The following is a 27,657-nucleotide window of genomic DNA, read 5'->3' as shown; positions in this document are numbered from 1 at the left end:
CACTTCATATTGTGTTTTACAAGTATCCCAATTTTATAAATATTCTCATTCTTTATTAGATTCCGTTTCAGATTTCTTTACAATTCTAAACTTTGCAAATATATACCTTACTCCTACCACACGTTATGAATATAAATTAATTTACGATGATTTATGAACTGAAAAATTGCAATATGTAAATGAATTGATTATTCTCCCCCCCATCTCTACAGTAAAGCTTATTATAAATTTACTCTCACTCTCTACACCACTTATCCTGTATAAGGCAGATACATCCTAAATAAGGGTGCCAATACATTATAGGGCACAGACACACTGTGGGGGATTTTGAAAACAACGTTTTTTAGTCTAATCTACACGTCTTTGGACTGTGAGGGGAAACGCACCAAGCACAGGGAAAACATGAACACAAACCAGCAGCTGGGATTGAACCCTTGACCATGAACCACTTACGCCACCATTTAAATTCACATGAACTGTAATTAAAATAAAAGCAGCAGGCAGGTTTTTTTTGTATACAACTTTTATTAGCAGATGAAGAACCACAAAAGAAAGTCCATGGTCCAGCTTAGAACTGGATGACCTGGCCCTGTAACACACAAAGAAACGGAGGAAATATGAGATTCATTATAAAACATGAATTATGATTAAACACCAAGTACTGTTCATAAAATGTGTAACAATATAAAACTTATACAGGTTAAATTTCAACAGAGCATTCGTTTTTATATTTCATGTAAAACCACAAGAGCTGATGGGTTCTTAAATTAGATACTGGTGATGTACTTCTGTTCCTCCAAAACAACAAACAAAATACTGGCGTTTTAGTTTCATGATCATGTTAAGGAAAAAAAAAATAAAGCAGAGATGCTGGTTAGGTTCAGCTGATGTGAAACAACACATGCACTTTAACTAAGATTAATAAAATGGAAACTCTTAAAGACCCAAACTGAGAGTTCCTCAGAGACCTCAGAGTGTCTGGGTTTTGTTCAGTCACAGCTCTAAGGAGCAGATCAACTGAGTGCGTGTGGTTTGAGAAGGAATCCCAGAGGACCAGGTTGAGAAAACCAATAAATGACCACAAATATAAAACTCTTGTACATCACATGGCATGCACACACAAACACACACCATTCCTTCAGAACACGATTACCCACAATACACATGGAACTTCTTGCTCAACAATCCATGAGACGCAAGTGTTTTTTTGTAAACAGAACTCAGACATGTGAATTATTAGTGCAGGAGCGGCATGAGGAGGAAAAAAGCATGAGATTCTGATGCTGCTACAATCCTTCACTTCTATTCCCTCACAAACTCCATCATGGCCGAAGACTTCACTGTTTAATCTTTATTTGTAGGAGTGACATCCCCCCATACTTTGGTCAAACGCACACATTATGTTAAAATAGAATAAAAATGGTCACACCTTCCAAGCACGAAAAATCCAGAATGACTTCCTATGATCATGTGACTACAGGGGTAAGGGGGCAGAGCTTCCACGCAGTCAGTTTATCAAAACACTCAACACCTCATCTCTCAATCACTCGGCTAAGACTTTTACTGAGACAACATACGAAGGTTGCCAGGTCTGTAATTAATCAGGATGCTCCCTGTAACCCAGTGCTGATCCTGATTTAGATTTTGAACCAGCTCTAGTGATCAATTGCAGCAAGCACTTTCCCAGAGTCTTACTCAGTGTATATGTGTAAGACCTGACGCGCCCCCTCACCTTTCTCTTCTTGTCTCCTCCGAGCTCAAAGTGTTTGCACCTCTTAATGGCCAGCATTCTCTTAGAGCGGCAGTTGGGCTCGACACACTCCAACCTTAGCACGATCTTCTTTGTGGTTTTAGCCTACAGAGGAAAAGATGAGAGTATGAATATGTTTAAATTTAAACCCAGGTCTGGAACTTTCACAGTAGTTCAGCATTTAAAAAATTCTCTTCACAACAGAATAAAAAGCTCATTCGACTCCGACTCGTACCTTTTTCCTGAAGATGGGCTTCGTCTGGCCTCCGTAGCCGCTCTGCTTTCTGTCGTAACGCCTCTTACCTACAAGATTTAAAGGAAGTTTAAACGTTTTCTCTAAACCCCAAACAAACAACCCCAAACTTATTTTGTATTCTTTGAATCAACATTTTAGGGCCCGTATTCACCAAACGTCTCAGAAATCACTCCTAGGAAGTGTGCTCAAAATTAATTTGAGACAAGATTAGATTTTTTTTAAAAAATAAAGCTTCTTACTCTTTCAGTTAGAGGTAGGACTGTTTATGACACTATGAGCCATAAAGTAGTCTGAACAATATAGTGGGTGTTGTACTTTTGATAGGTATTTTTTGTAGATTTAAACTAAAGTGCCGGAGAAGTGAAATCAGTGGCAGTTTTGTGAAAGCTTTATCTTAATCAGACTGCTCCAATCAGAACTGTGTAAATCCCCTGTAATAGAGCTGTGTGGGACTGTCTGGGGCGGAGTGAGTAAATGTAAAGAAATAAAGCAAAGTTCTGCCCTATCACGGCCTTGAAGTGAGTGGAGTCTGATCTATAAGTAAACAGAGTCCCATCTGGAGTCTAATTTATAAGTGAATGAAGGCAATTTGTCAAAATGGCATACAAAATGTTCTTTCCGGCAAAAGGTGTCACAACTAAAAGAAAAAGTATTACATTTTTGTCAAAACTGTATCCTATGAGCTCCACATTACTCAAGGTTATTAAAACGTCTATCCTCTGCCTGAACGTTTCTCCGTTCCTCACTATTCCTAAAAAGTTAGGACATCTCCGGAGCTCTTTTACATTTACGCAAAGATAGGAGTTTCTATTTTAAAAAGGTTAATAATTTGCTCTCACTTATCTTTAAAAGTAGGACTAAAATCAAAGAAATGTATGGATCTAAGAGCGAAGTTTGATTTATTATTTCTGACATCTTTGCCTGTGACAAATCCAAATCATCACTGTTTTAAAGCTGCATCTTCACCGTTGCTAAACCGAAGCTCCAAAAATCGACATCTTTATTCTATAACGTAGGAGTTATTTCTTATTTTAAGGATCCTTATTAATTTGATTTTACTCCTAAAGGTAGGACCACTGTAAGAATTTATCCAATTATGAGTGATTTCCTTCTCCGAGACGCTTAGTAGAGAAAATACAGGCCCAGACCGATCTGTCTGTACATGACACTTGTGCATGCAGGGGTTTGGGATTCATCAGATCTAAAGGGAATTAAATTAAGACAGAGGTGTGTTTACCCTGGGCGTAGAGCGAGTCCTTGCCCTTCTTGTACTGGGTGACTTTATGAGGCTGGTGCTTCTTGCACTTCTTGCAGTAAGTCCTGCGGGTTTTCGGTACGTTGACCTGAGAGGGAAAAAAATAAAATAAACTTAAGACTTCACACTTCAAGAACCTAAAATCCTATGTAATAATCTATAATGTTAATAAAGCTGTGAGAAGAGACCATTTTAAACCACCATGCTGGGATGTGAACACATTTAGCCTAGATGCTAACAATTATGAGGAGGTCTGAATTTTACAACAACATAATATACAATTTCACCATAAACTTTAATCATATCGCTTATAAAGCAAGCACTATATTCCACTTTATTCCACATTTCCCTTTCTCTCTCTCAGGAAGCCATCTTGATTTTGTGTCTCAGTCACTTCAGCGCTATAAACGAGTTTAATCTTTAAAATAAGACAAAACTCTAAACAAATAATTCCCATAACATGGCGACTAAATGTTATAAACTCTCACACTGATGATTAATTAACGTTAAATTCACGATAACAAACAGATTAAAGCGGATTCTGCGTGAAATTTCTCTCTGCAGGTTTTACGTACCATGGCTGCTCTCGAAGCGCAGGAGCAAAGAGGAAGTGGAAACGGCTCGCGCGGGTTTAGTACCGGGTTACAGGTCACACGCGGGAGGAAACGGAGACGCGGGAAACAGCGCCATCTTGCGCCCCGAGTGTGAAAATGTGTTGAATATTGTGCGTTTTGAATATTTTATATATATATTTTTAAACATTTTTAAAATACACAGTAAAAACACACACAACGTATACATTAAAGATTAACAGAATTCACCACACGTCATAGTTTTATTATTTAAAAACGTTATTGTCTGATAAACCAAACAATATTGATTTTTAAAAATTAATTAATTAAATTAAATATATTTTTTTGTTGTTTAAATTTACCTCATTTTGTTTCAGACTAGTTCATACAGCTTTGGAAATCTGTCAGGCATTTTATGATGAAGTAAAATTTAAGGTAATTTCAGTGACTAAAAGAAAATCCGCCATATTGTTTGAACTCAAAACAAGCCAGCAAACAGAGCTAGTTAGTTATTTAACCCAACTAATTATTTACCTGATACTAACAACCTTGTTTAATTTTTCCTCAAAATGTAATATACAATACATTGCGTAATATTATGAAATACTTTAGAATCACTAAACTTTTTAGTGGCATACAGTGGTTAGCACTGTCACCTCCTGGGTCTGGGTTCGATTCCCGGCCAGGTTCGACTCCTGTCTCTGTGTGGATGGAGTTTGCACGTTCTCCCATTTGCTTGGTGGGTTTCCCCCGAGAACTGGTGTTCTGAAACTACCTGTAGTGTGTGTGAGTGTGTGTGTATGCCCTGTGCTATGCATTGGCACCCTGTCCAGGGTGTACCCTGCCTCGCGCATAGGCTCCAGGCCCCACGCGACCCTGTATACAGGGTATAGATGATGAGTTAGTGAGTGAATGAGACAGCTATAGTTTAATAGTTAAACATATACATCAAAAATAGTTTCCATTATCATGGACTGCTGTTTGTGTCAGTCATAGTTGAATAAACAAGTCCCTTTGTCCATTCGCCGTGCTTTGATAAGTTTAACCGCACCAGAAGAGACACAGTCACACACGCCTGTCAGAGTTTTTATATCTTTAACCAAGCACCTGGTGTCATTTACATCCGTTACTACAAAGAACATAAACCATGTTAACACATCCTGAAGAACAAAGAGTTTGAGTTTGTACAGATGTTCGTCCAGAGACGAACCAGGAAGTGTTAGCTCAAGGGAGGGGGAGTAAGAGAGAGATGTCAGATCCTAGAGGAGACAGGAAGATAGTATAATGGAAGATTTAAGAATCTAATATGAGATCATAAAGTTTAGAGACTAGTTTTGTAACATGCCAACAGATGGCAGCACAAGGCGGCACAGTCACACGGAGCACCGGCCGTCAAAAGACATCGTCCTGTGTACATCGAGGGCCGTGCAACTGGCGCTATTCTGACTCTAACCATGTGTGTTACTATTTCATCAGCAAGTTAAAACTAAGAGAAAACCGGTGACGAAACTTGGGTGTACGTGTACGACCCTGAGATAAAACAACAGTCTTTACAGTGGTTAAGCCCATCGTCTCCACAACTGAAAAAGGTAAGGCAGGTCTGCAGCTCGATGAGTGCATGCTCATCATATTTTTAGACATCGTGCATCGAGAATTCTTCCCCAGGGGCCAGATCGACTATAGCCAATTCTACTGCCAGGTTTTAAGGTGTCTGAGGGAGGATGTACGGCAAAACAACAGAGCTTGTAAACAACGCTAACCTCAATTTTTTTGATACCACATCGTACTAACGACCTGGTTTGATTTTTTTTCCCCAAAATGTAATATCTTTATGTAATACCCACTAAAAATTTAATAATTCAGTCACATGCAACTGGTGTTTCACTTTAATACTGCAACACTAAAAATATACAGAACCTGAACCATGCAGGGTAAGGTGTATGGTTAATGTTAGACAAAATGTCAAGGCGGGCACAATGTGGGCGTAGTGTGCGTGTACACACAGAACCAATGCCTTTATTTTCACAATATCAAACCAAGCTTTTCTAAAAAGTTGCCAGCTCTGGACATAAATGTGTAGAAGTAAATAGACGGCCATATTTGTATAGTAAAACGTATTCACCTGTTGCTGTTATAATGACTACTATTTGTGTCCTTCTTTTCAAATTGGAATAGGCCCGTGTCTAAGCACATCTAGAAGTGTAAATTAAAATATTTAATAATAATAATAATAATTAAAATGTCTCATTTTTAGGGCCGTCAAAGCTTAAGATTAAACACACAGCTAGGAATCTTTATAAGAAATTAATTTCTACTGTTAACAGAGTTATAGTTAACAAAAAAAAAAACTGTACAATATCAGTGGAGTCATGACCTGGTTGACCCTGGGCCTTCTGAGAGACATGGTGTGTGTGGTGTTCGAGGAACTGTTCAGAAGAACAACTCTCTCATTCTATTGTTAGTTGAGGTGTTGCTCTTAAAGCTGATAAAGGAAAGTAAAAAACAAATGAATCATGTATTAAAAGCTGATATAACTATTTACCTACCCATCTATCTATCAAGAAAATATATGTAACTACAGGTCTTTGAATTATTATTATTTTTTTTCAGATTAATTCCACATTTAAATGAGTCATGTCATGTGTTTGAACACATTTCTATTTTCAAAACCAAGCTCCTAATTTACATGGAGCTAAAATTACCCACTGCAGGTCGGCAGGTGTTTCCTGAGCGTTCCTTCATCCATGAAGTGTGACGTTTCAGAATGTGATTGTATGAGAGTTCACACAGTTGGAGCATAAGACACTTTTACATTTCAAAACTTACAATACACCTTACAGAAACAGTTCTCTTTTTTCAGAATTGCAAAAAAAGTTTTATTGAAATAATTTTTGATTACATGCAAGAGCTGATATTCTTTCTTTCTCTACAGACTCGTCTAAAACATATATAAACCTCTGCTGAAAAATTTACACATGTATGAAGCAGTAATCAGGTTGGGATGCTGCATGCGGACCTGTTAATATTCACTGATGCAGCTTTTCCTCCAGCAGACACTTCACATGTTATGACTTTGTTGTTCTCCCAATCGCAGATGTCAAGTGTCAAATAGCTGCTCAGTGTGAATTTCTTATTGGTTTGCTGCTGTGCAGCGCCGGTGATGACTCCACTGGTGACCGAGTTCCCGTTCACGAGCCAACGCACATCAGCAAAATATCTGCCCACATCGCTGGCCAAACACACTAGAGTGGCTTTTTTAGACTCCAGCTCTTCACTGGACGGAGGGAGAACGGTCAGAACAGGAGCCGGGAGAGCAGCGTCTGATTTCACACACAGAGGGAGACATTCAGATAAATTATATTACAGCACTGTGAAGTTCTGATTGGTCAAAAGGTGCTGATTAAATGTCTATAACAGATGCTTTAACTGTGGGTTAGTTTTAAATTAATGCATTGGTTCTATACTTAATAATAATAATAATAATAATACACTACAACCCAGTTTGGGATCACTTGCAAATTTCTTTGTTTTTGTTTAGTGATTTATTTTCTACATTCTACAACAATACTGGGGATTTCAAAACTATGAAATAATACTTATGGCATTAAGTAATTATGTAACAACAACAACAACAAAGGTCAGTTTGTTATTTTAAGAAACAGCGGTCAGCTGATCTGGACCAGTTTTTGCAAGAACAGTATTGTGTCAATGCATTTCCAAAACAGATCAAGCTCCATGATGAAACTGTGTCTCATGAAGACCTTCTCAGCTCTGCTGCAGAGGAGAAGTTCATTTAGAGTCACCAGCCTCAGAAATCACCAATTAACAACCAGCACCTCAGATTAGAGCCGTTATGAAGCTTTACAGAGCAGAAGTAGCAGATATACATCTCAATATCAACTGTTCAGAGGAAACGCCTTCAGCAATGTTTTAAAGTGCAAGAAATAAAAATCAGGAACGACCATGGAGTTAGAAAGTGATCCCAAACTTTTAAGCAGTAGTGTATAATAATTTTTATACATTTCAGGCAAAGCAAAAAACTGAAATAACTAAACAATTATCTGTGTCAAAATTTTCTCAGACTGGACAAAGAAATTAAACTGACACTAGAACATGCAGTGTGAATGAGATACAGTGTAGAGGTCTAGTGTACATATAAAGAGCTGAGAAGTTTTACTTACCATTGACGATCAGCTTTGTTCCTTGGCCGAATACCACAGTGATTCATTTACTTTCCTCACCCGTACAAAAACCTCCTCAGATACAGAAGTGAAAGCAGAAGAACTGAAACGTCCTACAGACTTCAGACACCTCTCTCTTCAACTGTCTATCATCAGCACACACTCTTTTAACGTCTCATTTAGTGTCAGTGAATCACACGTCTGTCTTATAAACTGATATCTTATTCATCTCCTGCTGAAGAGAATCAGTGCACATGATAACAACATGACATATCAAATCTTTAGTGGAAAATCAAGTCAAGACATTGACTCACATCCAGGAGGTAGTTCTAATCATTCCTTAATATCCTAACACACTGAGGAACTCCTGGACAGCAGTTTGAGTGTGAGCATGGATTTTGTTAATGCAGGATGACATTTATAACAACAAAACCTCAAGCAAAATTAAGGCAAGGGAGTATCATGTTACCTGTAGGCTATAGGATGTTGTCTCTTGATTTTAGAGTAGAACTTCTCCGGGTCCAGGCCCAGTACTCTGGTCCGGATCCGGACCACATGGCAGGGCAATCCAGACCCAGCCCTCACCTCAAATTAGCAATACAATAATACAATGTGTAAAATAATTTTTACGTTTCATACTTAAAAAAAAAAACAAAAAAAAATGGTAAACATTATTATTGGTATATAGTCTTTATGGAGATTGTTATGGCGATTCTGCCCCAAGATGAAGGATAAACGTAATACACTACTTGCATGCAGTCTGATTTCAGAGACAGCAGAAGGTATACAACGTACACTGTTGTGTCCCGCCGTGTACATCTTCTGCGAAGTTCAACGGAACTTTAAGTTTTCCTTCAGATGTGGACCTTAGAAAATGGTGGCTTGTGAACATACGCTGAGACGATTTTTGTCCTACCAGCAATTCTAAGGTTTGCAGTAAACATTTTAGCAGTGATCAGATTATTGAACCGCAAACACCAGAGGCACGAAAAAGGTTAGTAACTGGCGCTGTACCAGTGCTTTTTGCCTGGAATGTTTAGCCGTTAAAGCATCGCGGTCCTGCTGAAGTCGTATCCGTCAAACCCATACCCATGGATGTGCATACCCATACCCAATGGATCATGATTACTGTAGCATTCCTGAGCTGTCATTATTAGACCTGGCATGTGCTAAAATAGAAGAACTTTCTAATAAAGTGGAGGAGCTGAAAAAACAGCTACAAGAGCTACACGTTCAGCGTGACTGTACATTTATAGGACACAGTACAGGGTAGTATTTACAATGTGTTATCCATATATACTACTCTTAGTCTACCTCATAAGACTCTTGTCTGTTACAGGGCTGCTCTCTATCACTTTATCAGACTTACAAGCTCTATTCGCACTATACAGTATGTCTGCATTCGCACTACTCTGTCTGGTTTGTACTCTCTGTCATGTGACTTTACTTGTATATTGTATTTGTTTTTTTTATATTATATGTATAATTCTATTTATTCATATTTTTCTTTGTATTTTAAAAATTCTACTTTATGTATTTAATGTTATCTATTATCCACCAAGGGTCTGAGAGTAACGCAATTTCAGTTCTCTGTATGTCCTGTACATGTGGCAGAACTGACAATAAAGTTGACTTTGACTTTAATAAGTTCTTATATATATATATTCTTAAAAAATATGGTTGTTTTGCAAATAATGTACATCAGTAACGTTAATCCGTGGGAGATCCTGAAGACAGCGGGTGTAGAACGTAGCCATTGCTAAATCGGTACTGACTGAGCCCTTGAGATTGTTTCACTGGAGCGTTGACAGCCAGCGCATGTATGAGAGAGTTCAAGGATCAGCTAACAGGTGCCTGTTTAAAAACTAGCAAGTTAAATAGCAGATCATAGCTAACAGCTAAAGGTTTAGGCAGTTGATTGAAGTCAGACAACGCAATTTCTCAGACTAGGCTGCTGTGTGTTTTGATTGTTTTGGGGGGCATTTACATGTGACATTTTTTACGTGTTCAATTGAGTTATTTTAGATAAAAATGTGTGACAAGCGTGGTCTCAATAAATAGTGACTCCAACGCAATGCCAATGTGTTTTCCATGAATACAAGAAACAACATGTGAATGGCCCCTTGTAATGTTTACTTCAAAATCATTTTGATATTACAATGTCTCATGTTGTCCTTAAAGGTCAGTTTAAGGCAACAAAACAAATGTATGTTACTTCTTTAGTTTGTTTCGCCATTAAAAATCAGTCAGAGGAGTTTTTTCACTTTTAGTCAAAATTTCTTCTAAAAACACCTGTAAAATTTGTTAAAAGTTGAATCTGTTGTTCACAAGTAACAATTTGCAGGAAAACAGTGCCATTACTTTTGCCCTAACTTTGCACATTGCTTTGGTTTAAGCATCTGATTGCAGTGAAACAGCTTTGTTTACCTACTAGGTTTGAATGTATTTTGTCTCAGACTGCCTTAAACGAGATTATATGTTCCTTGTAAGTTTAATAAAAGTCATTCCGGACCTGTGACCTTAAATAGAAATCAGATCCCGACCTGTGATTATAAAGTCTCAGCAAACATCATGTGTTTCTACTTCAGTTCCCGAGATTTAAAGTTTTAAGTTTAAAGGTTTTTGTTGTTTCTCGTGTTGTGTGAAAGCAGAAGTGAGTGTGAGCAGTGAGGAGGTTTTTGTCACGGTGTACATCACTGTGATACCCACTCTTTAGTAGAGTTATCATATGTGTTACAGTAATACACTGCTGAGTCTCCCACCTCCACATTACTGATTATTAACTGATAGTCGATGTTTGATGAGGCTTTAGATGTGAAGCGTGTGGATGAAAAATTGTCTCCGTACTTATCAGGAGCGGAGTGAGAATGATAAAATCTCAACACAAACTCTGTAGTTTCTTGTGGAATCTGTTTATACCAGTACACATATTTATTTTCATCCTTTGCGATGTTACAGTCCATAGTGACAGAGTTCCCCTTATCTACTGTTATAACTGGAGGCTTTTGCGTCACTACTTTCTGTGAGCTGACCACTGCAACATAAAGCAACACTGAGAGTCATCATCATTTCATAAAGAGAATTCTAATGAATGAAAAGACGTGAGTGTGAAGAGGAAAGCAGGAGCAGGAATCTTTACCTGCCAGAGCAGGGAGCAGAGCGCAGACGGTGAGCAGCATGATGTCAGTCTGATCAGCAGAGTGATGAACAGAGCGAAGCCAGCTTTCATAAAGCATCAGAGGCGGGACCTGGATCTGCTCTCAGCCAATCAGACCAGTGGAAAGAACAGCTGCACATGATTCATTAAAAGCAGCTGTGCTGAAGAAATACTTTGCATAAAGAAAGCCATAAACTTTATTGAAGTTTTAATGCAAAAATTGAGACGAAGGAAATGAGATAGTTTTATGTCGACTGAAGAGATAAAGGTGATCAGGTACAGTGATGTCACTGCTGGGTCGAGAAACAGCAACTAGGGACTTCAATCCCAAAACAAAAATCAAGAAACTAACCAACAATGTTCAGTAGGAGTGTTTAATCAATTTTATAATTTTGATTTATACACATTCACAGTTCCTACAAACTTAAATAATTCAGATTTTTTATTGTGTAAAGCTGCTTTGTCAATTGTTAAAAGTGCTATACAAATAAAATTCAGTTGAATTTAATTGAATTTAATAAAGTGTAGAAAAAGGGTCAAGGAGGGATGAAAATATTAGACCATTTTGTACCATTTTATTGGATAGCTATCAACGTTAAAATTTGCAGAATGTTATTCAGAATTTACACATACTACATCTTTTATATTTTATTCTTTACTGTTGAGTTTTGTGGCAGTAATAAGCAAATGGAACATCCTTGAATGGTCCAGCCCTGTGTCCCCTTTGCACACTGCTGGTTGGGCAGACTCAGCTGACCAGCAGTTTGAATGGGCTTTTGTCCTATTCGCACAGGATTAGTAATACCTGAGGACCTCGTGTGATTTGTAATAATTGCAGAGGTGGTCTGTGATCTTAATCCTGTGCGAATCAGCCATGTCTGTTATCTGTAAAATAAAAATTCCACCGCAAATATTTCGCTGAACACCGAGGTCCTGTGATAATGTTAGTCACGCGCGAATCAGCATATCTGTGATTTGGCCAGTATTTGGCCGAGTCATATTATCAAGTTTTCCAGGGTTTTGATTTCCGCGTGCCTTTTCATCCATCGTCTGCGAAGAATAGAGGCTGCTTGAAATGTTTTGAGAGTATTTTCGGTCAGGGGTGTTTTTAGGATTTTCACTTAAGGGGGGCTCAGCCCCCATAGATGTTTAGCACATATTTGGCTTGTTCAGAATCAGTACTCATCTTCTTGATCACACACGCTGTTTACCATATAAACACTTTATAACTTTTTCTATGTAAAGGTACAATCGGAAAAATGTAATCAGAAAACAGCATATAACTTTAAACTTACATTGATTAGCAACATAAACAACACACCTATGAGGCTGGACAATAGAATAAACTGTGTGGGGGCCAATAGTGTCAAACATTTATCTGTTAATTCTTTGACAATACTGCTGCTTTTTGTTGGAAACTGGCAGACATAATAAATGTGAAAAATACTTTCTGATGCAATGACTTCAATCAATGTTATGGACACAGTGTTAATGTGCCTGAGAGACTGCGCTTTCAGAGAACTGAACTGTAGAACTGAACTGTAGAACTGAACAGAAAACTGGAGATGGAAGGTTTTTCAAGTCACATGGGAGAAGGTCTCCAAATGAGCAGCAGGTAAGAATAGAACATCTTTTTATTTCATGTGACTTAAAAAACCTTCCATCTACAGTTAAATATAAATATTAAAACTTTGATCACCATGTAATCTAGTTTAATTTAGTGTTTTAGCTACATAAATAAGACAGTAGGTTCTCTATTCAACCCCTTAACATGTCATTGCTACTAGACTATTTATTCAAATTCATTAATATAACAAACATTGTTTTAATGTAATTAACCAAAGCATCTTTTTAATATCATTCTTTTTTGTTTCTATTCATTAAAAAAAAGTAACGTATTCTAAATCAAAGTGACAAAACCCTACATAATAAATGTATTTTACAATTTGGGACATTATTTAATACAATACAATATTTATTACAAAGACAGGATTTTTCTATCTCTGTAAATCACACTGCTATGCAGTTAAAGCGAGTGCACTGAATGCTGTCTGTCACTATTTTTAATCATTTATGTGCATAACTCTATGGTAGTTAATGCCATATGCATTGTGTAATGTTTTATATAGACAGTTAGGTTTAGATTGGTTTATAAAGTAGACTATAGGTTCATAGAGTATGTATTAAGGACTTTATTTTCACTAGAGGAAACAACTGGTGTGATGAGGGTGAACACAGTGAAGATTTAACTGATTAATCCCTCAGGACATTTTGTAAACGAGAAAGGACTGCACTGATGCAAATATAACAATTTATCGAAAAACACACACCTTGCCTTAATCCTCCCTTTGTGATGGCGAATTGAAGACCGCGCTGAAAGACAGGGAGGAGCCGAAGGAGCCGAAGTCTGCTGCCACTTTCATATCAAATTTAAAGGGGATGATGGGTGATCAGCAATTTGTGTGAAGTTTATGCAGAATTTTTAGGGGGGCTGAGTACAGATGTTAGCTGCCCTAAAAATGGCCTAGCGAAACACCATACAACAATACAATGTGCAGAAAGAGAAAGCTGAAAACCATCAGAAGAGCAAAAGCAAAAAGAATGATTATAAAGTGATGTATGACGTAATGCGGTAAACACTCTGCTGTTTAGATTATACAGCTAGATATTTCCAAACTATAGCCGATCCAAAATAGTACACAATTAGGCAAGGAGGTTCACGTCATAATTCGGGGTTAATGTGTTACAGATAAATCAAGTGTACACCATTGCGTTGTCTGACTTCAATCAACTGCCTAAACCTTTAGCTGTTAGCTATGATCTGCTATTTAACTTGGTAGTTTTTAAACAGGTATAGCAAGTTAAATAGCAGATCATAACTAACAGCTAAAGGTTTAGGCAGTTGATTGAAGTCAGACAACGCAATTTCTCAGACTAGGCTGCTGTGTGTTTTGACTGTTTTGGGGGGCATTTACATGTGACATCTTTTACGTGTTCAATTGAGTTATTTTAGTTAGAGATGTGTGACAAGCGTGTCTCAATAAATAGTGACTCCAACGCAATGCCAATATGTTTTTTTCATGAATACAAGAAACAACATGTGAACATGTACAAAAAACAACATGTGAATGGCCCCTTACGGCACCATGTAATGTTTACTTCAAAATCATTTTGATATTACAATGTCTCATGTTGTCCTTAAAGGTCAGTTTAAGGCAACAAAACAAATGCATGTTACTTCTTTAGTTTGTTTCGGCATTAAAAATCAGTTAGAGAAGTTTTTTGGCAGGGATTAAGGACTATAACGGACTATAAAACACCAACATCCGGTATAACGAACGCGGACGCAACTCTGGCAGACGAGCTGAACACTTTCTATGCTCGCTTCGAGGCTGCAGCTAAAGACGCTAGCGATGCTAATGCTAGCGGCGCTAACGGCTGCAGACAGGAAGACACTGCTAGCACCAGGAACGCGTTCATCATCACCGAGCATGACGTGAGGAGAGCCTTTAGCAGCAGGACCAAACGGCATCTCAGGCCGTATCCTCAGAGCCTGCGCAGACCAGCTAGCACCTGTGTTCACTGAGATATTCAACATCTCTTCATCTCAGTCGGTGATCCCCACATGCTTCAAAGAGTCCATCATTGTTCCTGTCCCAAAGAAACCTCATCCTGCTTCCCTCAACGATTATCGCCTTGTTGGCCTCACCTCAGTAGTGATGAAGTGCTTTGAACGCCTGGTCAGGGACTTCATCATTTCTTCACTACCGGATACACTCAACCCACTACAGTTTGCATACCGCCCAAACCATTCCATGGACGATGCAATCTCACATCTCCTCCACACATCTCTTACTCACCTGGACACTCGGAGGGGGAAAATTCCCACAGGCAGTAAGGATGGGCGGTCATGTCTCAGCCTCCCTCACTCTCAGCACTGGAGCCCCCCAGGGCTGTGTTCTGAGCCCCCTGCTGTACTCTTTGTAAAGGTCGAGAAACAGCAACTAGGGACTTCAATCCCAAAACAAAAATCAAGAAACTAACCAACAATGTTCAGTAGGAGTGTTTAATCAATCTTATCATTTTGATTTATACTGTACACATTTACAGTTCCTACAAACTTAAATAATTCTGATTTTTTATTGTGTAAAGCTGCTGTCAATTGTTGAAAGTGCTATACAAATAAAATTCAATTGAATTTAATAAAGTGTAGAAAAAGGTCAAGGAGAAATGAAAATATTAGACCATTTTGTACCATTTTATTGGATAGCTATCAAAGTTAAAATTTGCAGAATGTTATTCAGAATTTACACATACTACATCTTTCATATTTCATTCTTTTCTGTTGAGTTTTGTGGCAGTAATAAGCAAATGGAACATCCTTAAATGGTCCAGCCCTGTGTCCCCTTTGCACACTGCTGGTTGGGCAGACTCAGCTGACCAGCAGTTTGAATGGGCTTTTGTCCTATTCGCACAGGATTAGTAATACCTGAGGACCTCGTGTGATTGCAGAGGTGGTCTGTGATCTTAATCCTGTGCGAATCAGCCATGTCTGCTCCCACTCGAAAAAAAACCTTCCCATTAGTTAGTATCCTAATAACCCAGTGTAAGGATCCATCCAACGACGGTAACTTCAAAGCACTTTTGTAAGTCGATTTGGAAAAAAGCATCTGCTAAATGTCTAAATGTAAATGTATAAATATGAATCTAAAGTGAGTCATATGATTCGCGTCATGTGATTTCCAAGGCGAAGCTTCTCATTTACACGAAGCTAAAATTACACACTGCAGGCAGGTGTTTCCTAAGTGTTCCTCGCTCAGTGAAGTGTGATGTTTCACTATGTGTGTGAATCACTAAAGTCACACTGATAATTATACTTTTATATTTCTAAACAACTGTATTATCTTAAAGTACTTACAGAAAAAGTTCTCTTTTTTTCAGAATTACAGTTTTATAGGTATTCTGTTTGATTACATGCAGGAGTTTATATTTCATCGTTCTCTACAGATTCCTTTAAAACTCAAATTCAAATGTATCTATACAATTCTGCTAAAAAAGTTAAATATGTATAAAATCTGTAATCAGGTTCATTCACTGCATGCATTTCTTATTGGTTTGCTGCAGTGCAGAGCCGGTGATGACTCCACTGGTGACTGAGTTCCCGTTCACAAGCCAACGCACATCAGCAAAACCACCGGCCACTTCGCTGGCCAAACACACTAGACCTCTAAAAGTTAAAATCCGTGCAAAAATATAGCTTTAACATCATTGTTCTTTAGACAGTCAGGCTAACCTGATCTCCTGATGGCAAAAGCAAAAAGCCTTTCTGTTTTTGAACGTGTCAGGATTGATTAGCTGCACAAGAATTGAAGAAAGTCATTTATTTTTTTTATTAAATGACCCTGAGCATTATGGGAGCATTAAGGATCCAATGGGCTGTCCGTGAAGACACAGGCTGACAGAGGCGGACTGGGACCAAAAAGTGGCTCATTGGCTCATTAATGTAGAGATAAATTTTTATACTAGTAACTGGTTTAAAAAATATAACAATACAGAAATCAAAGCTATTTAAGCATATTATTGAAGTATCACTGGACATATATTGGGTCATATTAGTAAAACTAAGAAACAAAGGAAAGAACATCAAGATAAACAACATATTGTAGCGTTTTTCACCGCTAAGCAGGCACTTGGAGAGACGAGTAAGCTTCTTTGCTGCCCAATGCTGGGAGTAATTAATTTCTTACCAGCACGTAAACACAAAACCACCACATCCAACCTCCATAAAACACACATCTAACACACACACACACCCCTGGCCAAAGCCACTAACCAAAACAAACACCTTTTCCCAACAGGGTGAACACAAAACAACCCCTCCCGCAAAGCATGATGGTAGCTAATGCCGGTGGTCGGCGCTGGCGTTGTGAACGCCAGACTCTTTTGGCGGGGGAAGGAGGGGTGCAGCCCTCCTCCTGAGGCAGACCGGCCTCCACAGAGTTCGATGTTTCGCTGGCGTTGGGCTGATAGGGAGCGAGACGGTCCCGCTGGAGCACGACCACTCGCGACCTTCCCGTCAACCACAACCGGTAGACTACATCAGAGAGCTGGGCAAGTAACGTGCACTTTACGTAAGTAAAGTTGGGCGCTAATCACGTGTCCCAGAAATACGGTCTCTTGCCGCAACAGCTGGCACTTTTTGGCTGCCGAGCCGCGGGAGATTGCTCGGTAACATAAACGCGTTCTTTGTCGCCGGTGCCCGATCGATGCACCCATCCATATGCGTAGAAAAATTATGCAATATTATGGTTTCCATCATTTTTTTTATATTTGCGTACTGACTGGGCCAGCCCACATTGGCCAGCGGCCCACCGAGAAAACTGCCGATGCTCCAGATGGCCAGTCCGCCACTGCAGGCCGATCCTCAACCCAAATTAAGGCCCTTACTGATGCTGATTGCAACCCAATAACCATAAGACGGCATCTGCGAGAGAAGGACTAAAAGAACAAAAAAACGTCTTTGAGAGCTACATCTCCTACCCAACCTTGCCCATTTGGAATTTGCATGGGAGCACCTTGAAAGATTTTATTCTCAGCCGAGAAAAATTTAATCTGGATGGTCCTGATGGCTTCCAATGATACTGGCATGACAAGGAGATCCCACTGGAGATTTTTTCTACATGGCACAGTGGAGGAGGCTCCATCATGATCTGGGGTGCTTTTTCCTTCAATGGAAATATGGAGTTTTAGGTTGTGCAGGGTCGTCAAATGGCAGCTAGCTTTGGACATGTTGCAGCAGGCATCCCTCTTGACTGAGGGCCCTTGTCTGTGTGGTAATGACTGGGTCTTTTAACAGGACAATGATGCAGTTCACAACACCCACCTGATGAAGGACCTCATGCAGAACAATAACGTTGCACTTCTGGATCATCCTGCTTGTTCCCCTGATCTAAATCCCCTTAAGCATGTTTGGGGATAGATGGCAAAAGAAGTTTACAAAAATAGACTTCAGTTCCAGACTGTAGAAGCCCTCCAGGCTCCTAAACAGTTGCATTAAGCATGCTGAAACAAGTGTTTGAAGTCCTCAATAAGAAAGGTGGTGCTACTCACTGCTGAGTGCTTTTTTTTGCACTTTTAGTTCTGTTGTGGGTATTTTTCGGCTATGGTCTTAGATTGTAATATTTCCCTGGTTTTAAGATTTTGCTCAAGAGTAAACATGTTGATAAAAATATGTGATGCAGTTCTTTCTCACCTGACTCTGAGCGTAACCTGCAACTGCTAGTGGAACCAGTTTATCCCAGATACTGTTCACATTGTTGTCAATTCTGACTTTGTGCCATTGATCATAAAAGTCTGACAAATGCGAAGTCATATCATATCTGTGCTCTTTAATTGTGGAAAAATAGAATTGTCTTTAGTGAACATAAAGTGAGTTTTCACTTCAGTTCCTGTGATTTGAAGTTTAGGGTTTTGTTTTTTCTCATGTTGTGAGAAAGCAGAAGTGAGTGTGAGCAGTGAGGAGGTTTTTGTCATGGGTTACATCACTGTGATACCCACTTTGTAGCAGAGTTTTCCAATGTCATGCAGTAATACACTGCTGAGTCTTCCACTTCTACGTGCCTAATTATTAACTGATAGTCAGTGTTTGATGAGGCTTTAGATGTGAAGCGTGTGGATGAAAAATTGTCTTCGTATTTATCAGGAGCGGAGCGAGAAACATAAAATCTCAACACAAACTCTGGAGCTCCTTGTGGAATCGTTTTATACCAGTATGCATCATATCCTTCATCCCGTGCGATGTTACAGTCCATAGTGACAGAGTTCCCCTTATCTACTGTTATAACTGGAGGCTTTTGCGTCACTACTTTCTGTGAGCTGACCACTGCAACATAAAGCAACACTGAGAGTCATCATCATTTCATAAAGAGAATTCTAATGAATGAAAAGACGTGAGTGTGAAGAGGAAAGCAGGAGCAGGAATCTTTACCTGCCAGAGCAGGGAGCAGAGCGCAGACGGTGAGCAGCATGATGTCAGTCTGATCAGCAGAGTGATGAACAGAGCGCAGCCAGCTTTCATAAAGCATCAGAGGCGGGACCTGGATCTGCTCTCAGCCAATCAGACCAGTGGAAAGAACAGCTGCACAGTTACATCTTTACCATGATTTATTAAAAGAAGCAGTTCTAAAGAATTACTATTATGTGAAAATTAGTTTTATACTAAATATTAAGACACTTACTGACTTAAGTTACTGCCACTTAGTATTAAAAACGAAGACGCTGGATTAATTGATATTTTGCTTTTTTATTTGTTAAGTAAACTATTACTTTGTACAGTACATTTGCACTAGTTAATCTTATTTTCTAACGTATTTCTCTTATTACAGTATATTTTACTTTGTACAGCATATTTTACTAGTTAATTTTATTTTTTAAAGTATTTCTTTCATTCCTATTATTTCTTATGTATAAGCTTTTACTATTCTTTTCCTTTAAGGTCACTAGCAGTCGTATAAGCATTTCACTGCATATCGTACTGTGTTTGACTGTGTATGTGACAAATAAAATTTAAATTTGATTTAAGCAGGTTTAAACATAATTTCATAGATTATTGTCTGTTATGTTGTAAAAGTTTGAAAATTGTTGTGGGTTTCAGGCTTGATGTGTTTGTCTATGTCATTAAACAAACTGTAGGCTTACAGTGCTGGTCAGGGGTAGCTCAGTGGTTAAGGCATTGGACTACGGTTCGGAAGATCCCAGGTTCAAACCCCACAACCACCAAGTAACCCTCAACTGCTCAGATGTGTAATGAGATAGAAATGTAAGTCGCTCTGGATAAGAGCGTCTGCCACATGCCTAGATGTAATGATGTATGGTCATGATAGACAGGCACCAGAACACAGAGTGGACCACAGCTGCTGCACACGCGGCCCAGCAGGAAGAGAGTTCAAGGTTGCACCATGGGATCCACTGCACCCCCCAGAGGTCTCGTAAAGTCTTGCTCTTAGGGGCCAGAACTGCTCTTGTGGCACAATGGTGGCACAAGAAGAACTCACAAAATACTGGGCCTAATGTATACAGTATGTATATATGTAATACTGAGTCTCTGTATAAATATTACTCTACAGTCAGTATTAAATAATATAATTATTTATTATCTTCAAGGAGAAGCTTCTCATTTACATTGAGCTAAAATTACACTTTACAGATCAGCAGGTGTTTCCTGAGTGTTTCTCCATCCATGATGCGTGATGTGTGACCAAACCAAGCAGAAACAATTCTTTGTATAACTTGTAGAAAAACATGTAACTAAAGATGTTGATGTAATCCTTTTATTTATTTTTATGTAACCATATCCTTATTTAACATTCATGGAAGGAGTCTCCAGTGTGAGTGCTTTGCAAAAGCCAGTGATAAACCTTAAAGTTTTACACCACCATGTTATTTCTCCAAAAGTGTTCTGCTCACAGACTTCATAAAGGTTTTAAAACATTTATAATATCATGAAGGACTTACAGATACAGTTTTCTTTTTTTCAGAATTGCAGTTTTATTGAAGTTTTTTTTTGATTACATGAAATATTTTTATAGTTCTTCTTTCTCTACAGACTTAGATATATAAACCCCTACTGAAAAATTCACACATATATAAACAGTAATCAGGTTCATTCACTGCATTCAGACTTGTTAATCTTCACCGATGGAGCTTTTCCTCCAGCAGACACTTCACATGTTATGACTTTGTTGTTTTCCCACTCGGAGCTGTCGATGGTCAAATAGCTGCTCAGTGTGAATTTCTTATTGGTTTGCTGCAGTGCAGAGCCGGTGATGACTCCACTGGTGACCGAGTTCCCGTTCACGAGCCAACGCACATCAGCAAAACCACCGGCCACCTCGCTGGCCAAACACACTAGAGTGGCTTTTTTAGACTCCAGCTGTTTACTGGACGGAGGGAGAACGGTCAGAACAGGAGCCGGGAGAGCAGCGTCTGATTCCACACACAGAGGGAGACATTCAGATAAATTATATTACAGCACTGCTGAGTTCTGATTGGTCAGAAGGTGTTGATTAAATGTCTATAACAGCAGCTCTCACAGTAGTGCAGGTTAACATTAATGTGCTTGTTGTAATATTTTATCCTCTCTATAGAAGGGTCTTGTTTGGGGGACCTTCTATGATTAATAATAAACGGATTCAATATGTGTTTTCAACCCTTTTTAACAAAATGAACAGAAATATGAGAAAACAAAACCTTGAGCCTTAATTTGAATTGATATTTCAAGGTTGAAGGAGTATGGTATGAAGAGAACTTTCTCTAAATTATTAATATAAAAGTTTTCACACATTTTATTTCAAACACAAACCAGGAAACATGAGTCACAATAAAACAGTCAAACTGAAAAAATAAAGAAATTAAACTGACACAAGAACATGCAGTGCGAATGTGATACAGTGTAGAAGTACATATAAATATACATACATACTTTATAATGTCCGTACTACATACTGTATAAAGAGCTGAGAAGTTTTACTTACCACTGACGATCAGCTTTGTTCCTTGGCCGAATACCACAGTGATTCATTCAGTGTCCTCACCCGTACAAAAACCTCCTCAGATACAGAAGTGAAAGCAGAAGAACTGAAACGTCCTCCAGACTTTAGCTCTCTCTTCTACTGTCTACCACCAGCACACACTCCTTTAACATCCCATTCAGTGTCAGTGAATCACACGTCTGTCTTATAAACTGTAAATCTTTAGTGGAATACTGAACCACATCCAGGAGATCTTCAGCTCTGATCATTCCGTAACACACATACTAGAAGTCCTTCTAGACAGCAGTGTCCTGTGAGCATTTCCATTCACATTTATGGCATTTAGCAGAGTAACGACCTGGGTCTCACGAGGGGCAGAACCACGCATAAATACTCTGCATTGTTCAGCGGAGTTCTGAACAGGCAGAGGCACAGACAGGTAGACACGCAGTTGCCAGGCAACGCCGCCGTAAGGCAATCAGCCTGAATGCCCCACACCTGGCTGCGTGTTTATTTAAGGGTCATGATACCTCCGCACTTTCTACAATCATTTATGTGGCACTGGTAAGGTATCAGGGCAAAAGAGAAATAAAGAAAAAGACAAGCTCGCAGAAGGTTGAGAGACAGAGACAAAGACCCAGCCTCTGCCTCCCTAAGACCTCGGCGCAAAAGGCTGCGTTAGGGCTCTTATAAACATCGAAACATCTTGTGGTGCGGCTCTCCATTTACCACTTTAGCCAAAGTTACTTCCAGAAGTGCTTTAAAGTGTCTATCAATAAATATGTAGGGAAGATGTAATATTGGCTTCCACACACTAGAGGGAGCTGTGTTTATTCTGTGTAAGTTATTGTGTGATGGGGCCCCTTCTCTAAATTGTTGAGCTTGTTGTTTAGCCTCAACTGTTTTGTTCTCATGAGAAGGTAAGTTGGCAGTTTCTTTGTGCTTATAATAATCTTTATATTTGTGTTATGTTGGTTAACCATTCACATTATTTGAAGTAATTATTTTAATTATGGAACGTTTATTGAAAGAGATGTGGCATTATTTTTGGTCATTTTGGGTTTTCTTTTTTTTATTATACTTTATAGAAAATATTGTATGTTTTAGTTGTTATGGGGAGATCTATATTGTTGGATTTGAATTACAATGGAACCTTGGATTACGAACATAATTAATTCCGTAAGCAGGCTTGTATTCCAAAACACTCGTAACCCAAATTAAAATTTCCCATAAAAAAAAAGGAAACACAAATTATTCGTTCCACAGCCCAAAAAAATAAATACATTAAAATAATTAATAAAAAAAATAAAATAAAGATAAAACAAATTAACCTGCACTTTACATTTTAAAAAAAGTAAAAATAAATCGTGACAGATAAGTGTTTCTGTTTATGCGTGCAGGTGCTGTGTGTGTGTGTGTGAAGCCCCTCCCGTCTCGTGAGAGAGAGTGTGTGAACCGGCATGGTTCAAATTACGCACGCGCACACACATAAGAGAGGTTGAGGGAGAAAATGGATTTTTAACCTTCTAATGAGACTTTCCTACAAAGTAAACCTTTCTTATTTGAATTTCACATTAATGGAGAAAAACTGTTTTGTCAGACAAATTAGCAAGGAACATCACTAATGACACACGTGTGAGCGTTTAATAACGGAATCACTGCTATAAAGTAAAACAAACAATCAAATGAACCTGCACTTTACCTTTGCGGCAGAGCAGTGTTTCTGTGAAGAGCAGAGAGAGTATGTGTGTTTTTGTGTTTGTGTGCAGCATAGGGGGTGCTTCACACACACACTAACAAAAAAGGCGAGAGAGAGAGAGTGTGTGTGTGTGTGTCCCGGCATGGTTAAAATTATGCCCGCGCACACACATAACTCACACACATAATGAGAGCCTGAGGGAGAAAATTATTATTTTTTTTCTTTCTAATGAGACTTTCTTTTGCTTTACAAGCGCGCACACGTGGTATAAAAAACAGTAAATGCACGCTGTACACACACGCTTACAAACATAAAATAACATATGTTTTACACACACACACACATGGTCACGGTGTTAGGGTAAACAGTACACACCCGCACGGATGTTGATTTTACCAGTAAGGGACGAGCACTAAGACCCTGCGGAGAAAACGATTTAACTACAATTCCGCAGCACAAGAGAGAGAAAAAAAAACGTTGGCTCAGTTGTGATCACGTGACGCTGTGCGTCAAAACAAGAAGCGCATGCGTGATACATGATTCTCGGTGCTTGTAAACCAAAACTTGCTCGTTTTTCAAGTCAAAATTTATTAAAAATCTTTGCTCATCTTGCGGAACACTCGCAAACCGCGTTACTCGCGATCTGAGGTTTCACTTTAATATAGTTGTGGCTGCATTTGTAATATTTTATTTTTGGTATTTTGTTATATTTACATTCTATGTTTAATTGAGAAAAAAATTTGTTTTGTTCTTATGAGAAGATTGCCTGTTTGTCAACTGAGGCCAAATGAGAGGAAAAGCAACTAAATAAAGAGAGAGTTGCCCTGCTGTCGATGCAGCCACAAATGGTGTCCTCCCTTCTTCTTCATACACCTAACACAATGCAGAGACTCGTTTGGGAGCACATAAGAGGGTAACAAATACATCCTAATAATGTTTCTGCTATAAGCTATCTGGTGCTTTTTAACTCCCTGAACCCACTTTATAATCCTGTAGCAGATGGTGAAGTGTCAAATACAATCAAACTTAACTTGAATAATTCCCTTAGTTGAGCAAACTGAACATTGGTACAATAATGATGGTTTCTGTCGGAGGTGGGTAGAGTAGCCAAAAATTGTGCTCAAGTAAGAGTAGCTATATATCAAAATACTCAAATAGAAGTAAAAAGTTGTCATCCAAAATATTACTCAAGTAAGAGTAAAAAAGTATTTGGTGAAAGGATACTCAAGTACTGAGTAACCATTTCATCATAATGTCCGATATTTTTTTTCAGAAAGGATGTAAGCAAATAAACAAAATTCTAAAATAATGTACAAATTCTGACAAATTTTAAATAAGATAATAAATGAAATTAAGGAATAAGAAACACTAATTTTCTAATCTCACTTTTTTTCACAACATAAAGCTTTTGAAACAAACACCTACTGTAGGTAACATATGTATGTTTGAACAATGTAAACTATTTTAAGATATACTGTAAATTCAGTTGCCCTCCAAATGGATCAGCAGATAGAAATTAACATTAGAACATTTACAAGAGGTCTCACTTTACCATAAACTGTCGAGCAGAACAAATGTAAGAAACTTATCGTTTTTAGCCTCTGGGATATTTGGAAATTATATATTTTAACATTCAACATTGAATAAAACAGAAACTGTGACACGTTTCCTCAGGTTAGACGTTGAGTTTTTATATGTTTAAATGACAGAGAAGACACTCCAGTATGATGCTGTTCTTTTTTTTACTGTATGTAAGCGAAATGTGCTTTGTGTATGAGGCCAGCGGTGTTCATCCTCTTCTGTTGTAGCATAGACGCCTCTGCAAATTTTATGTTTTCATTCGCTCTCTACCACGGGTGAAGATCTTTTTTCCCCGCTATGCAGGCAGTTTGTGTGTGGTCATGTGACTACATGTGGTTATTGTTATTGCGGCTGATTGGTCGAACAGAGTCATGTGATTATTATTGCTACGTCTGATTGGTGAAACACACAGTCACATGGTAAATCCACCCGCTGCATTTCTTTGGCAAAAATAAAGAATGTCAATGTGTAGAATGAATGATTAGAAATGTAACTAGTCGAGTACAGTTGAATGTAGCGGAGTAAGAGTAGCTTTTTTTCATTTTCGCAATTCTACTCAAGTAAAAGTAAGGTTCAGTAAAACTACTCATAGAGGTCAATTTTTTTAAAAACGTTACTCAAGTAAATGTAATGAAGTAAATGTAACTCGTTACTACCCACCTCTGGTTTCTGTTTCCTATAGAGATGCACTAAAACCTAGCTGGACACAAAGTTAAATAGATAACAGTTGAGATTAAACACACACACACACACACACACATACACATACACATACACACACACACACACACACACACACACCCCTTCTAATTATAATAATGACTAAAAACTGGGTAGAACTGAAGAGAATTAAGTGAGTTTTCACTTCAATTCCAGTGATCTAAACTGTGTGTGTAAAAGCAGAAGTGAGTGTGAAAAGTGAGGAGGTTTTTGTCACAGAGTACATCACTGTGATACTGCTAGATTTCCTGAACCTTGCCATCCAACACAGTAATACACTGCTGAGTCTCCCACCTCCACATTACTGATTATTAACTGATAGTCGATCTTTGATGAGGCTTTAGATGTGAAACGTGTGGATGAAAAATTGTCTCCGTATTTATTAGGAGCGGAGTGAGAATGATAAAATCTCAACACAAACTCTGTAGTTTCCTGTGGAATCTGTTTATACCAGTTCACATAGCGGCCTTCATCCTTTGCGATGTTACAGTCCATAGTGACAGAGTTCCCCTTATCTACTGTTATAACTGGAGGCTTTTGCGTCACTACTTTCTGTGAGCTGACCACTGCAACATAAAGCAACACTGAGAGTCATCATCATTTCATAAAGAGAATTCTAATGAATGAAAAGACGTGAGTGTGAAGAGGAAAGCAGGAGCAGGAATCTTTACCTGCCAGAGCAGGGAGCAGAGCGCAGACGGTGAGCAGCATGATGTCAGTCTGATCAGCAGAGTGATGAACAGAGCGAAGCCAGCTTTCATAAAGCATCAGAGGCGGGACCTGGATCTGCTCTCAGCCAATCAGACCAGTGGAAAGAACAGCTGTACAGTTCACGTGATTTATTAAAAGCAGCTGTGCTGAAGAATTACTTTGCATAAAGGAAGTCATAAACTGTACAGTATTTCTATTATGTACAAATATTTCTAAATAATTAGAAGATGAACACCAATATTTATAGAATATTAAACTCCTTACTGCCACATTCATTTTTTCAAAGAAAGTGACAAAATGGGATAGTTTCATGTAGACTGTAGAAAATTAAAGATCAGGTACAGAGATGTTTTTGAGGTCACTATTGGGTCTTAACTCTCAAACTGCACATCAATAAACTGACCAACAGTGTAGGAGTGACTTGGTAATCCTCATCGATGCAAAGGGGATATAACACCTGTTGTGTTCTATAGACTAGTGATGTTTTACTCCCTAAAATCACTGTTATAACCCTGTAGCAGGTAGTGAAGAGTCAGTAAGTCATCAGTAACAATGGTCTCTGTTTACTACTGATTGGGGACTGCATCACATGGAGTTCCTGTGTGGTCTGCTTGGTATGCATGCAGGGACGGTTCAACTTTACCATGAAGATGGTCCTGGACTCGGCTGACGCAGACAGATGTTCTCTGAAGACTTGTGACCGTAGTCGCTCAATAGGTCAGGACTGGAATTTCCTACAGTTTTGTACCTGAGCCTCCAATAACAAACCCTGCTATCGGTTATCTCACCAATGTGGATGGGCTTCCTGTTGTGTCTGGTTCCTCTTAAGGTTTCTACCTATTGGCGTCTCAGGGAGTTTTTCATTGCCACTGTCGCTCTCGGCTTGCTTATCAATGTTTAATTCATTGTTTTCATGTTTAATTCAAAACATGTCTAATTTTTTTAATGTTTTTTTTAATGGTCCTTAAAAAACCAATTAAAAAAACAATTAACCAATAACGTCTTAATGTGTGCGTTATTGGGAAACCGGGCCCAGAGCATTTCAGTCCCTGGTAGTGCAACTGAAGCAAACAATCAACTATGGGTGGCAAGGCAGTGTCAAAAGATTTCCAGGATAAAGTTAGGCATTCAGAGTCAGAAAGTCAGAAAATGAGTACAAAAGAATTCCAAGGCCTCATCATTGCCTAGAAATTCAGTAAGGTCTATTTTAAAGAAAGGAAAGGTATTTTGTACAACACAAACCCTC

The 27,657-nt window shown here is 38.6% G+C and overlaps 2 protein-coding genes and 1 pseudogene across 3 annotated transcripts; all 3 read right to left on the bottom strand.

The window, feature by feature from the left end:
• Positions 1 to 505: 505 nt before the first annotated feature.
• Positions 506 to 4,219, bottom strand: rpl36a (ribosomal protein L36A). Its single transcript, XM_053484799.1, has 6 exons — positions 4,196 to 4,219; positions 3,837 to 3,951; positions 3,244 to 3,349; positions 1,986 to 2,053; positions 1,733 to 1,855; positions 506 to 589 (listed from the first exon to the last, which is right to left on the bottom strand). The coding sequence occupies exons 1-6, from the start codon at positions 4,198 to 4,200 to the stop codon at positions 569 to 571; spliced, it is 438 nt and encodes a 145-aa protein (XP_053340774.1). The 5' UTR covers positions 4,201 to 4,219; the 3' UTR covers positions 506 to 568.
• A 2,460-nt stretch (positions 4,220 to 6,679) lies between these two features.
• On the bottom strand, positions 6,680 to 19,262 carry LOC128512338 (immunoglobulin lambda-1 light chain-like). 2 transcript variants are annotated; one of them, XM_053485572.1, is made up of 4 exons: positions 19,159 to 19,262; positions 18,726 to 19,053; positions 8,015 to 8,049; positions 6,680 to 7,153 (listed from the first exon to the last, which is right to left on the bottom strand). In XM_053485572.1, exons 1-4 carry the CDS (start codon positions 19,253 to 19,255, stop codon positions 6,825 to 6,827), a joined length of 789 nt encoding a protein of 262 aa, XP_053341547.1. In that variant the 5' UTR covers positions 19,256 to 19,262; the 3' UTR covers positions 6,680 to 6,824. The 2 variants fall into 2 exon arrangements, with proteins under 2 accessions (XP_053341547.1, XP_053341546.1); XM_053485571.1 differs by lacking the exons at positions 18,726 to 19,053; positions 19,159 to 19,262 and adding exons at positions 10,721 to 11,048; positions 11,154 to 11,260.
• Positions 19,263 to 20,746: 1,484 nt separating this feature from the next.
• On the bottom strand, positions 20,747 to 26,499 carry LOC128512339 (immunoglobulin lambda-1 light chain-like; annotated as a pseudogene).
• Positions 26,500 to 27,657: the final 1,158 nt, after the last annotated feature.

This window comes from Clarias gariepinus, chromosome 24 (genome assembly GCF_024256425.1).
Source record: "Clarias gariepinus isolate MV-2021 ecotype Netherlands chromosome 24, CGAR_prim_01v2, whole genome shotgun sequence".
In the NCBI taxonomy this organism is placed as follows: domain Eukaryota; kingdom Metazoa; phylum Chordata; class Actinopteri; order Siluriformes; family Clariidae; genus Clarias; species Clarias gariepinus.
Note: the sequence above shows the minus strand (reverse complement) of the source record. Positions and strands in the feature narration are given on the sequence as shown.